Source organism: Cynoglossus semilaevis, chromosome 15, assembly GCF_000523025.1.
Source record: "Cynoglossus semilaevis isolate Cse_v1.0 chromosome 15, Cse_v1.0, whole genome shotgun sequence".
Taxonomy (NCBI): Eukaryota; Metazoa; Chordata; class Actinopteri; order Pleuronectiformes; family Cynoglossidae; genus Cynoglossus; species Cynoglossus semilaevis.
Genome location: NC_024321.1, coordinates 16,128,051 through 16,141,101, shown reverse-complemented (window position 1 = coordinate 16,141,101; position 13,051 = coordinate 16,128,051). Strand labels below are relative to the sequence as shown.

Below are 13,051 nucleotides of genomic sequence, written 5' to 3'. Positions count from 1 at the left end.
TGCGGGTTGATAAAGATGCGCTGTGCAGCTCCGTGTCCGTCAATTGTAACTGTCATTATGTGCTAACAGTTTTCCTCAGCCGCCTTTAACTCACTCCCCATTAACGTCAATTGGAGCAGGTCGGTGATGAACTTCACCGCCTTCGCGTCAAACAAGTTAGTTACTCTGAGAATCGTCAGCTGGTATTAAGGTCCATATTTTGATTTGCTTGGAGTTTACTTTCACCAACATTATTATTAGCTTTTTCTCGGTTTATCATGACGAGAAAACAACACTTAGCAGACTAGGAGATTGGTCAAAGAGCGCTCCAATCAAAATATACGAGCAACACCCAAACGCCACACCAACGGTTTGTTTTTGCAAAGTTCAGTATGTAAGTATGAAATCTGAACAGAACTCTAATTACTTTTATTTGTGGTCACACTTTTTTTTGTGTGTGACAACTTATCAACACGATAGAACCAGGAGTGTTTGTCATGACTGGTGAAGATCGATTTGATCCCCACCCCAGTTTTAAGTAACTGTTGTGTCAGTAAATATTTCATCCTTGTTTACCGTAACACATTGACATCCTTACAATAATCCGTGGGGTTTAAAATCATCAAGAAAATCCCTCCTGTTACTGAAAGAGCACATTCTGTGCCAGAAAACCATTGAATCTACAGCAAACAACTCTGTCTGCCCACCACAAAACAAAAACAATATACACATATATATATATATATGAAACTACTGTACCATGATATGAATCTGAAAAATATTTGTGTATCCACAGTACAAATCTGCAAGGATCCACAGTAAAGTTGGTGATTTTTAGGAAAAAACAAAGTTGATACAAACCAGTGGAGTCTGTTACAGTATCACATGATTTTATATTGTTTATTTTTATTTGCAATTACAGATGGTTAACTGGAAAGGGGAAAGGGAAGGTGAATTATATAAGTGAGCAGGGGGAGCAGTGGGTGGGGACGGTGCCATGCTCAGAGCATCTCAGTGGTAACTTGGCCGCTGGTGGACTCGAACCTTCCAGGCCCAAGTCCCCTTCCTGAACCACTAAGCCACCACTGCCCCAACTGTGTTTCTGAACCTTGGATTTTACTGAGTTTACACAACGGAGACCAAACACTGACAGCAGCTTGTGACCGATACATCCAGGGTAGAAGGTAGGATCCGAGTGTCTCCACACATGGTAACGTTAAGACTACACGTCATTTACAGTGCTTACGTCATGTCCCTAATGTCAAAGATTCTAAAACGACAGTCGGACTATGGGCCAGGTCCAGGTTTGGACCTGAGACTATGAAAACAGGACGACACAGGACCGGAGCTCGCAGGTTGCCTGTCGTGTGTTCTCATCTTTGATTCTGTTCACGGCCTCAGCGTTTTATTTACACGTTCCACTCACTCTGCTCTCTCGACATAAATAGACAAATCTAATACTTTTTCCTCACTCTGGAGCAACAACAACAAGTGCAGTGTTTCTAATCAAAGCGACTTCATTATCGGTTCTGTGTCGGCGGGAGACATTAATGTAGTCAAGTACGACGTGGTCACGATCATGATATGGATCGAGCCACAAATACGGAAAAAGAAAACTTGATGCTAGAGTTTGTGCGATGGAACTGAAGCTTAGGTGAATAAAACAAAAGTTATTTCAAAATCATTAATACTCTTACACTAATGAGCCGGATCAGAAATCAGTTCCAATGAAACAAACCCCACTGTCTGTAGAAACTAGTTCAGCCCCAACACTGGGCCTGGTCCAGACTGTAGTGTGTGGTGGTGTTCATGAAGCCAGGGGTCCCAGCCTCAGCTCCACGTGGTGCATGAGCCATATGACATCGACAGCGCCGTCGCCAGCCTCCTCGCTGGACTTGAGTGGAGCGGCGAGGTTGCGGAAGTCGTGTCTGATCTTGAGGGCAATCGTGACGTCGCCGTCGTCCTCCTTCTGAGGGATGACTTTTAGGAAGAAACCAATCTTGTTGGACTTCCTGAAGGCAACCACACTGTGGAATAGATGAGAGACGGGTCAGCGCCGGGGTCAGAGTTGAACATTCTCATGATGGCAACTTTAATAAAAGAAAAATTAAACTGTGTGTGTTTCATATACTCTGGGTCGTCCTGGAAATCCTGAGGTTCGGCCAGTTCATCGTACTCTGCAGCAGCGTCCTTCCCTGCCAATATCAGCTCCTTGCTAGGAACTATAACCTAAACAAACGGGTGGAAAAAATTAAATAAAATCAATCAAAATCATGTTCCTGAAAATCTACAGTTTCTTGTTAAAACAAATCTTACTAATGAGCATGAAAAGGTGGAGAGCATGTAGAGACTTTTACTGTCTTTTAGAGTATTTTCTTTAGGCTCTCAGGAAAAAAATACCACATACTACAAGTACATCATTGGGTCAGAGGAGAGAAACTAAAACTTGTTAGTCACAAAGATCTTTGTATTTTTATTAGTTTATTCCTATAAATAGCCATTATTTCCAGGGAAAGTTTCCACTTTTGGAATATTTTAAGTATAATTCTGAAAGTTTCTGGAAGTTTTTTTGCCTCTCTTTTTGCCAAACCAGATCACCTGCTGCTGTGTTTACCAAACATTACAGCCCACTCTAAAAAACCTGTGAACCCCAGTGTTTACAGACGTCTGGTAAAGGTTCATGTGTACGACATCCAGGAGGAGGTGGGAGGTCGAATCTGATTCACCCAGTCTTCCCTTTCCTCCCAGGTGTGTAAATATGTGATCAGACAGAAAGTCAGAGTCTGCTCCGTCTGTTTGAACATCACATGAATAAGAATTAGTCATTAAAGTTTTAGCCCGCAGTGTTTCTTCATCCTCCGTCTACCAGGACTTTAATCACTCCGGTGGCCAACGACCTTTAGTCACTGAGGGACTCGCAGCATCTGCTGGAGAACAGGCGACGGCGTGGCGTCACATTTTCCATAGGAACACAGCGGTCTTAGCATGTGACAGCTGACAGATGGAGGTGAAAACCGACGCCGACCGCCCTGAATTAAAGATGTGAAGCTGCAGAGTGAAAGAGCCAACGGCTCTGCACTTTAACATCTGCGCTAGAGAGATTTTAGCAAAACGCTCTGATGCAACATCCAGTTTTTAGACCCAAAAAAACTAAATGGCTCTTTGAAGTAGATAAACCTCCATTAAATGGAGCTCAAACATAAACTCAACCAAACAGAATGTTAGACTTAAGACAAATACCTTGGCAGTGCTGTTGATGTCATCAGGATCCTCCTCCTCACAGGCACTCAATGTGATGTGGGTGATGTTCTCCACTGGGTTGGTCAAGGTCAGCAGCACCTGACTCTCCTTCATAGGCACCATGGGGGAAAAAATATAGTAAGTCATGACTTTAGATTTAGATTTTTATTTAGTTCATTAAAGCGCTGCACACACTGACCTTCATGAGACGCAGATTCGGAATGGACATAATTCTCACTTCGGGAATATAACTCCTGTGAGGTAAATCAACAGACGATAAGACAGATATTACTATTATTGTACATTAATTAATCCAAGATCATTAGGTTCAAAACCACATCATATCTTAAATAAGAACACGGCAGATTTACTGTCACACTCACATGGCCACCATATGGATTTTAAACTTGATTGAAGTTGGGTTAAACTCCGGCTTAATCAGATTGTGTTCGCATTTCTATAGAAGGAAAGAAAAAAAACAATCATCTAAATGTAAACTATTACACTTCATCAATAAACCTCTATAATCAAAAAATCCCTCAGGGTGGTACTGACTCTGCAGCGCAGTGAGCGCTTTATCAGGAGGTGTTTGTGTCTGGGGTGGAGCTGGGACACGTCTGCAGGCTGGAAGTCAGGCTGCAGGAGCCGCTGGCGCAGCGTTGTCACTGGAAAAAGGTGTTAAAACAACAGGGATATGTGAAGTCAACGATATCTTCACGAGTCACTGCTGAATGTGGTCCCCATGCAGAGATAATACCTTCAGGTAAACTGATGGGCCTGGTGTAAAAGTCCTCCGGCAGTGGCTCCACTTCATCAAGAGCCTGAGCAGGTTCAATGAAGATCTCTTTCTTTTCCTCCCCCTGTTGGAGGCTGGAGGTGGGACACAAAAACAACTGTTAACAACCACAGCGTTTTGTGAAAATGGCCTACAGCAAGGGTCACCAATTATATTTGTTTGAGGGGCAGAAGTTTTCTGGGGCTGGACATAAAATATATTTTTTTTGTCCAACATTATTATCTGATGTTTATTGTTCATTCAGGCTCCTATCACCTATACCTCAGTTCACCACTAGGGGTGATATTAGCATGTTAAACAGTGCAGAGATTTTGTTGTCATTTCAGAATGTAAATATGTTTTTTTCAGTTTCCTTAATAGTGGTGAACACAGGACATTTTAACTTTGATAATAAAAACTTTAAAATCCAGTTGTGGCCCAGAGTGGACGGTTGATAATCATTGCAGTGCAATCAACTAACTGATGAGGTCTAAATGTGGAATAAAAAGAAAAAATGTGCAAAAATGAAAAATGTCCTTACGAGAGACCAGCCAGGCTTGATATGGGAGCTCCAGTCCTCTGTCTCTGCAGTCTAGTTCCAAGGCCATATTTTTCCTAGAATGTGAGAAAAAGAAAATTGACAAATTCTTAGACACTTTGCTTCCATATTATTTAAAAACACCAAAAAAACCTAATGAAATTATTTTGCTAAATGAAAACTAACCCTAAGTGAAAAACTATAAAAGAGACGGCAAATTGATGTTAATGAAAATAAACTAATTTACATTTACTTGATTTAAAAAGAAAGACTGAAGCCACAACGGCACCCTTTTTCATTGAATAGTGGGAGAGAATCAGGTCTGACCAACTGAGAGGTTTAAACTCTACTGGAATGGAAAATATTTTTCCCCATACAGTCCACCATTTCTCTTCTCCCTCCAACCAACATGAAGGATCTCATTGTGTGTTTTCTTAGTCTCATGTATCCGAGGAGACCTTCATGTGATCTGTGAGGTCACGTTGAGCCAAATTGGACAGAAATGGAAAGAAAAGGATGGAGCTACTGTTTCAGAAGAGACCAAGAGCCAAGTTGTGAAAAAGACAACTCACCACCACATGAATAGTGTGTTGCTGCGGGATAAAAACCAAAATATCAGAAAGTGTAAGCAAAGGAAAAAAAGGGAGAAAAACCAGGTGAAGCAAATCAGCAAATTAGTGGCATTTTCTAACATGCAACAGCAACAGAAATGCACCAATGGAGGAGAAAAGCAGGAGATCACAGATCAAGTCCTAAAAGTGATTTTTGAAAGCACTATGTTTTAATATTTTATTTCAAATAAAGCTAATTGTCATGAAGCTTGCGCATCATGTTTACAGCAGCTATTAGCTGCTACAGTGTTAGACTTTCTAAAGCAGCTAGCTGTATTTCTGACATCCATCAACTTCAATGTAAACACAGAACTCTGAAAGGTCAACATTAATTTATGTTTTTAATTCTGAAAGTGGGAAAAAAAATTCAAGACTAAGCAGAATAACAATAGACCATGCACTTTAGTATTATTTTCTAAAATAGCACTAACTCCAACAGCTGTTTTACACAATTAAATCACCAGAGCATAAAAATGTTCGAACACTTGAGACTCTTGGAAAAAAAGGTCAAAGTACCGAGAACGCCAGTGGCATGCACTGTCTTCTTCTGGCCAGCTTCTGACGGTCTCTCTCCTGCCTCTCACGATGAGCCAAGTGCTGATAATACTCAATCAGTTTGTTGATGACTCTTTACACAATGAGAAAAGCACAAATACACATAATCTGAGAACATGTGAATACACCTCTGACAGATTTTTTTATAAAGACCACAGATGGAAACATACCCTCTGAGTATAAGGGTTTTCGGGCTCCTGCCATCCACCACTGGCTGCATGGAGAGAAGAGAAAAAAAAAACAATAACAAATCAGTTGAACTAATTTACATATGTTTGCCTGAAAGATAATTACCCATACATACTTTACATGAACACCTACCAACTGATTTGTCAGCCATTCCTACATCCCTGGAGGTCCAGCGGCAGAAACCACAGGCCAGGTAGTAGGCCTTCTTCATTGCTGTCTTGGTGGGATCATCAGGCAGAGGAGCTGGGATATTAGTGGCCCGAGTGGAGAGCGTGTGCATGCAGCATGGACAATCGAAACAATTTGCACACCTTATAATGAAGCAGAAAGATAAACATGAAAATAAAAGTGTTGAATATATCATAATATTATATGTAAATCAAATCAAAAGACAAGCAGGCATATGACTTTTAATACATATATGTCCTGTACTGTAACTAAATCTTGTTTTTCACACATTAAATGTTTAACATCATTTAAAGTGAGGTCGGTGTTTTTCACACATTAAATGTTTAACATGTTCAACATCATTCAAAGTGAGGTCGAACATAAATAGGTTTGAACAGCGTCATCACTACACTCTCACCTGTTCTTTTTTAGTTTTGCCTCTGCAGAGGGCATGTTCTCCAAGCAGCTCGGACAATAGTGGGAGTCCACCTGACCAGAACAGGGTGATACAATGAATAAAAAATGTGTCCACAACACTGTTCTATAATTATCGAATTAAAGTGACGACAACACACTGAACCGAAGTATTTGGTTAGACGTTATTCATTATGACAAATTAAAGTTAAATTAATAAAGTGAGCATCATCATATAATCTAAATGTTTGTTGATTAAACAAATCTGCAGCCTGTTTCCACTTCATTTAGTTTAAGATATCGTAGAAGAAAAATCTGGACCACTCTGGGTGTGGTGTCCTGAACTGCAAGCCACGTAACTTGTTTTTTTTACTGCGACACAGTTTACTACAGTCAAATAAAGTCATGGGAAATATTTTGCTTTCATCAGATGTAACATTTGTTGTTTACAGGTTTCAACAAAGATGTATTTTGGTGCCAAGAAAAGCATGAGCTGTTAAACGTTAGCTTGTTCGAGCTATTAGGCTAAATACAACGGAAGAAACATGTCTCCGCCAATGTAATGACTGCCGTGCCTTGACTGAGAGGCAACTCGGCCAATTGAAACTCATAGGCTGAACTAGTCCCGCCTCCCTGTCAAGGCTGGTAGCCTGACAACAGAGAGGCTACCAACTAGCATTACCATATCACCGGCTAGTAACAGGAAAACGTCAACAAACCTCGTGAGAGACACATTCCAGTGATCGAAGCTCACAACAGTAGCGACAGAAATACAGCTGAGATAAGGGAGATCGGATCCTTTTCTCCCCTTTGACCAAATAAACAACTTTAACGGGCTGCAAAAGAGACGCCATCTCTGAAAGGAGCAGCAGCAGCCGAGACAGCGCTCACTGACGTCACTGCTGTTCCCAAAGGAGATGAGTCTGCTCAATAGCGACCTCCATTGGTTAAATACTGAAACTATAGTGAGACAGCCATATTTACACAGTCTTTATTCTTATATATATTTTTTTTATTTTGAAGGGGAAACTATAGTGAGACAGCCATATTTACAGTCTTTATTCTTTTATATATATTTTTATTTTGAAGGGAAAGAAAAATCACATTTCAGGTCACAGCACCGCCATCAGGGCATTACAGGCATCAAAGACAAGTTGAACCTCAGGTCTAAAATCGCCCCGACATCAGAAACACCTAAACATAAACACTGTACATTGATTATAGCTCCCTGGTATTAATTATAGCAGAAATCGCTATCTTTTACAGACCACTTCCACATCAACCGTTTCTAGAAATGCAATATACCGCTATTTACCATTGAGTATCTTTAATATATAAATTTAGAAATTAGTGTCACAAAGTTGGACAAATGTTGTCGATAAGCAGTAATGGAGGTTCACGAAGAATACTTCTACTTTTCATTCGTTTTCTTTCTTTCATGTATTTCTTTACTGCTGTTTTATTCTACCGATCTGCTTGCTTTTGCTTCTATTTCTTTCTTTGTTCCTTCCTTCGGTTCCATTCCTTTCCTCTTTCTGTCTTACTTTTATTTCTCTCTCCCTTCCTATCGCCTTTATTTCTTCCCCTGTTCTTTCATTTTATCCCTTTTCACCTCCTTCTCTCCTTTCCTTCCTTGATGACACAGAACGTCACAGCAGGATCTCATCAGTGTCAGCTGCACCCGGATCCCTCCCACCTGAGGTCGGTATAAATCCCGAGGGAGCGGACGACACATCAGTCTCGTCACTAATGGCTGGAGACGGTGGGAGGATGTGGAGCCTTTTACCGCTGCTGCTGTTCTCACTGCTGCGGCCCTGCGATGCTGACGGAGCCGAAGGCGTCTTCGTCAAGGTAGGACACCTGTTGATAATGTGTCTGTGAATTACGTCAGTAAAGCTTTGAAAGACTTACTTAAAAAAAAAACACCGTTTGTTTTCTGTCACGACGCAGAGTTCTCACACATGCGCCGATGACAGTCAGCAGCGGAGATAATAACAATAATAAAACTAAATTGATACTCTTTATATGCTCTATATTACGAGAAATAGAAACGCAGTTAAAGAAAGAAAAGACACACCTATTGAGTGCACATACTAAATTGTCCTCCAGCCACAGCGTGTCTCCAAAAGTTGATTAGGACTCAACTCGACCTCAGTTAGACAGGCCTTTTGCAAACAACTGAAGATCAGTAATCTGTTTGCAGAAGGTGTCAAAAGCAGTTTATTGAATTCATTTTATTGTTTTTTTTAATTAATACATTTCCTCCAAACCTTAAAAAAAGACCTTAATTACAGTGTTTTTTTTTTTTTTTTTGTTGTCCTGTCATTGCCTTTATTGGGTAATAGTTAACTAATGGCTAATGTCCATAGTAACAAAGTGGTTGTTTTCAGAGTAAACATATCATAAATTGCCCTGTTTCCGTACCCACAGCGATGTAACACAACCACAAATGACAGAATTTACAACTACAACGCGACAATTCTGGAGGGAAGTCGAACTGTGACCTTCAGTGACTACCGCGGCAAGAGTGTCCTGTTTGTCAATGTGGCCACATACTGAGGTTACACCTACCAGTATGTGGGTAAGAAGAAAAAACAAAAAACACTGAAAATCTTTGGTTTTAAATAAGGTAACATTTGCTCATTGTTTTGTTTTTGTTTGTTTTTTTTCTCAGAATTGAATGCACTACATGATGAGATGAAACAATTTGGACTCACTATTCTTGGCTTTCCCTCCAACCAATTTGGGAAACAGGAACCAGGAGCGAAGCAGGAAATCCTACCTGGTTTAAAGTAAGTTGTGGAGGTTAATCTTGTATTTTGAACAAGAGACATTGTGTGCACTATGAGGTTCAGTATTAGAATCTTCAGTCAAATCCACGGACGAAACCTTAACCTGATAATTCCATTGTCATTATATACGAGGCTTCATCAAGTCAAGGAAATGTGTACTTCAGCCACAGGGTCCGGTTTCTCATTAGCTCTGCCTCAAATACAGAACTTTGTCTGTTTGCAACATTGAGCTCATGTGTAGTAGGATGAACTTCTGCTCAGTTTGTACTGAGTTTAGGGGAAAACTGCCAAGCCACTACTAAGTAACCAGAGGTATGTCCACTTATAAGCTGCCCTCTGTCTGGATTCCAGGCATGTCCGACCGGGCAATGGCTTTGTTCCAAATTTCCAGTTGTTTGAGAAATGTGACGTTAATGGAGAAAATGAGGCAGAAGTTTACACCTTCCTTAAGGTAAGTCAATGAGAAATGTAATTCCTTTGTGTCAGTGCCCTGTATTATAACTTGAGTGTGTTTCTATACTCATCTCATCTCTTGGTGGTTTCGGTAGAGCTCGTGCCCACCAGTTGGAGAAAGCTTCGGAGACACCAGCAGACTCTTTTGGCAGCCTCTGAAGATCAGCGACATCAAGTGGAACTTTGAGAAGTTCCTGGTGGGGCCAGATGGGAAGCCTGTAATGAGATGGCACCCATCAGTCGAAATTTCCATGGTCCGAGCAGACATTAATAAATACCTGCTGCAGCGCTACACGGAGAAAGTCCTTGGTTAAGATATGTTATTAGTGAGAATTCCTTCATGTGATTAAATAGATTAGTAAAGATGTAGACTGTAAAGTAAATGGCACCAGTTACTGAGGATGTGAAGATGGCATGATTTCATGAGGAAGAGGCTTGAAAACAGAAACTCTGTGGTGCCTCGTCTGAGTCTGGGCCTCAGGTCAGCTCTTCAGTGCATTCAGACTGCCCTGATATCCACAGCATCCTGGCATCTCCTCATCCCAGGAACAGGTGGCCATTATACTGTAGTGTGCACAAAGCTCAAATAAATTATGAAATGTAAAAAAAACCTGCATCCTTTCTTTCAAATTCTGAAATGTAAAAAAAAAAAAAACAACTGGACCCTTTTCTTTCTTTCTTTTTAAGTTTCCTATTTTATGTTTGGATTAAAATTAAACATATCCACACACAATCTTTAGCACGAACACTTGATTTTTCTAAAAAAAAAAATGTTTGGATTAAAATTAAACATATCCATCACATCATATCAACACTGAGTTATCACTTTTAGTTCTGTCATGGAAAGTTACTGGGAAGATGTTGAGCTTCATCAGTTCAACAACCCGGATAAATATATTACAAACCGAGTGCAAATCATAAGTTGTTAGACTTACGTCAAGCATGGTTGTCAGCAATATATCCACAAGAGGGCAGTGCTGAACTCAAAGTTCATTTTCAGGCCAACGTCAGTTTCTCAGGCAATAACAAACATGGCAGGTGACAGGTAGTAAAGTTCCCGCTCAGAGAAACGTCCTTACCGGAAGCAGAACAGGAGGCGATGGACGTCTGTGTGGACATTAAACACAGCGCGGTTCTGTGGACAGAGTTATTCATTAATTCATCGATCCTAAATTTGTGCATCCGGTGGTTGTCTTCCTCGTTCTGTTCGTTTTATGAGCGCACGCCAGTTATACTGCGCAACACCGCCCCCACGATTTCCGGTGGTACTGCGACGTTTCTTGTCGCAAGCTCAACCGTCAAAGTACAAATTAGACGCGAAACAGACGCATAGGGTTCAGTTCACCATAAACTACGCTCAACAAGGAACTGTGAAATCTTGAAATAGGTTCAGCAACCAAATAACCGTCACAGCCATCAACTTGTCGAGCAATACTACTGAAAACCCTTTACTGGGGAAAAAACATATTGAAAGTAAAATCTAGGTGATTGACTAGGCTGCAAAAACACCTGTTACTAAATAGGGTTCAGTTCACCATAAACTACGCTGCAAAAACACCTAAGACCAGCATCAAATTCACCAAGAATTACTTAAATCTCTAGACTTCATTTCATATTTTGAGACGTAGAAAATTCACATTTATTCATTCAAAAATTCTACATTTGTATAAAATGTAGCTGTAAAAAATGTAAAAGCTTATAAAGTAATTGGAATTGAAAACAAAATCTTCAATTGCTTTTGTATTCCCCCCCATTTTTTATTGGGCCATAATGTCAAACTCACCCAACTGTCTTTTCTTACTGAAATATGCTGCATAAGAACCAATAAATGCATGTAACTATAAACCATTCAGGAAAGAGGCAAAAAAAATTATAATGACAAACAGAACATGATAAAGAAGGGTAAAATATTAGTAGACACTTAAGAATAAATTTTATTAAGCCAGTCAAATACAAAAAGTCTCACATGTGCTTTTGCCAACAGCAAAATAAAAGGGGCCACAAACCAAGGAAATACAACTGCAGGTAAATACAGCGTACCTTTAGAGGTGCACTTCAAATGTCTCACGTCACAGCTCACTGATCGGGATTTCTGCCTCCTGTAACTTGTTGGAATTCATTTCTGTTGTGCCACTGGATAGAGCAGTGACACTGGAGCAAAAGGGAAAGTACACAAATGCAAAGGTGCACTTTACTTTGTAAATGTGAGCAGAATTTAAATGTTTTTGAGATTAGTTAATGAAATCAGGTCTCTGACGACGGCGGCCGTCTCTGCTGCCGCCTGCGTGTTTTAGTGCTGTAACCTAGATAGGTGTGTGCTGGGGCTCAACTGTAAGGCTAAAAGTACAGGATGCAGCAAGATGTGTGCGCGTGTGTGTGAGTATGTATGTGTGTGTGTGTGTGAATATCAGAACGAGTGATCAAATCAAATGTGGTAAAGTACAAGTGTTTAATGAGATTAGGTCCATTGCCATGGAGAAAAAAGGTATGTATTGTGCATTGTGTCTTGTGTCTGGTACAAACATACAATGTCAATAGCTACAATATATTGGGAGTACACTAACAACATAGAAAGAACAGCATTACTAAAGACAATGATTTACACTTAGTCAATGCAACTATCAAAAACAGAGTTATAAATAAATTATCAAGAATCACAATCATGTATTTGGTATGATAAGATCAAAATTAAATTTCCCAAACTTTTTGCATCGCAACAACCACTTTGGAACAGTTACACACGGGACAGGTTTTCAACATCAATGGTACTGAGGAGATCTCTGCAAATCAATCGACATTCACGTTGTAAAACTCTATGATTTAATGTACCTACGTCATCATTCAGCATTGGAATTAGTATATGTAGTCATAGTCATATTGGGGAATGGCTTCCTGTAACCCTACATGTAACGAACTGTGGGTCAAAGTTGTTACATTACTGCAGAGAGACAATCACGAGTATTCAAACCTAATAAACAAATGACTTGAGGTCCTGAAAAAGGGAAAGAAAATTTAATAAAACACAAAATAATATTTCATTCAGAATAGCCAAGTGTTTCACAAATAGCCTTATAAAACGCAGCTATAAACAACATTACAATCGGATATCTACAGTTCCGTAGGAAAATTATAGATCAAATCACACTTTGTCAACTCAAAAACAAACTGTTTTCATGCTACTACCCAGACTCCCACAGGTGGGTATGGTGATGCTTTAGTGCTTTCCAGGCTCAATGTTTTGTCGCTCCCTTTTTCCAAATCCTGCCCCCGCAGCCGCTGCTGCTGCGGCGGCCGCCGCTGCCGCCCCCGCCCCCCCCGCCGCCGCGCCGGGCGGGGG

At 40.4% G+C, this 13,051-nt stretch overlaps 3 protein-coding genes and 2 long non-coding RNA genes across 6 annotated transcripts in view; 1 reads left to right on the top strand and 4 right to left on the bottom strand.

Annotated features, from left to right (window-relative positions):
• Positions 1-860: 860 nt before the first annotated feature.
• dctn4 (dynactin 4) lies at positions 861-7,410 on the bottom strand. Of its 2 annotated transcripts, XM_008327439.3 has the most exons (14): positions 7,189-7,410; positions 6,474-6,544; positions 6,020-6,198; positions 5,869-5,912; positions 5,660-5,767; positions 5,105-5,125; positions 4,536-4,609; positions 3,977-4,089; positions 3,775-3,884; positions 3,603-3,676; positions 3,419-3,473; positions 3,220-3,327; positions 2,111-2,208; positions 861-2,006 (listed from the first exon to the last, which is right to left on the bottom strand). In XM_008327439.3, exons 1-14 carry the CDS (start codon positions 7,321-7,323, stop codon positions 1,787-1,789), a joined length of 1,410 nt encoding a protein of 469 aa, XP_008325661.1. In that variant the 5' UTR covers positions 7,324-7,410; the 3' UTR covers positions 861-1,786. The 2 variants fall into 2 exon arrangements, with proteins under 2 accessions (XP_008325661.1, XP_008325662.1); XM_008327440.3 differs by lacking the exon at positions 5,105-5,125 and having other exon boundaries at positions 7,189-7,402.
• A 129-nt stretch (positions 7,411-7,539) lies between these two features.
• Positions 7,540-9,629, bottom strand: LOC112488173 (uncharacterized). Its single transcript, XR_003052001.1, has 2 exons — positions 9,187-9,629; positions 7,540-8,329 (listed from the first exon to the last, which is right to left on the bottom strand). It is a non-coding gene; the product is annotated as an uncharacterized LOC112488173 (long non-coding RNA).
• Positions 8,197-10,324, top strand: gpx3 (glutathione peroxidase 3). The gene is made up of 5 exons (XM_008327438.3): positions 8,197-8,320; positions 8,900-9,050; positions 9,144-9,261; positions 9,613-9,712; positions 9,810-10,324. Exons 1-5 carry the CDS (start codon positions 8,219-8,221, stop codon positions 10,026-10,028), a joined length of 690 nt encoding a protein of 229 aa, XP_008325660.2. The 5' UTR covers positions 8,197-8,218; the 3' UTR covers positions 10,029-10,324.
• On the bottom strand, positions 9,808-10,787 carry LOC112488174 (uncharacterized). Its single transcript, XR_003052002.1, has 2 exons — positions 10,650-10,787; positions 9,808-9,930 (listed from the first exon to the last, which is right to left on the bottom strand). It is a non-coding gene; the product is annotated as an uncharacterized LOC112488174 (long non-coding RNA).
• An 837-nt stretch (positions 10,788-11,624) lies between these two features.
• The window catches only part of tnip1 (TNFAIP3 interacting protein 1), a 12,152-nt gene continuing 10,725 nt past the window's right edge, over positions 11,625-13,051 (bottom strand). The window contains exon 18 of the mRNA XM_025063333.1: positions 11,625-13,011. Within this exon, the coding sequence (XP_024919101.1) occupies positions 12,929-13,011 (83 nt within the window). The 3' untranslated portion in view covers positions 11,625-12,928. The remainder of the gene's footprint in view (positions 13,012-13,051) is intronic.

What these genes read in the sequence shown, in the direction of transcription:
- dctn4 (XM_008327439.3), bottom strand. Translation starts at nt 7,323, where the DNA reads ATGGCGTCTCTTTTGCAGCCCGTTAAAGTTGTTTATTTGGTCAAAGGG. An exon ending in GCCCATCAGTTTACCTGAAG is followed by an intron (nt 3,885 to 3,976) that starts GTATTATCTCTG and finishes ACCTTTTTCCAG; the next exon opens with TGACAACGCTGCGCCAGCGG. An exon ending in AAAATCCATATGGTGGCCAT is followed by an intron (nt 3,474 to 3,602) that starts GTGAGTGTGACA and finishes TTTACCTCACAG; the next exon opens with GAGTTATATTCCCGAAGTGA.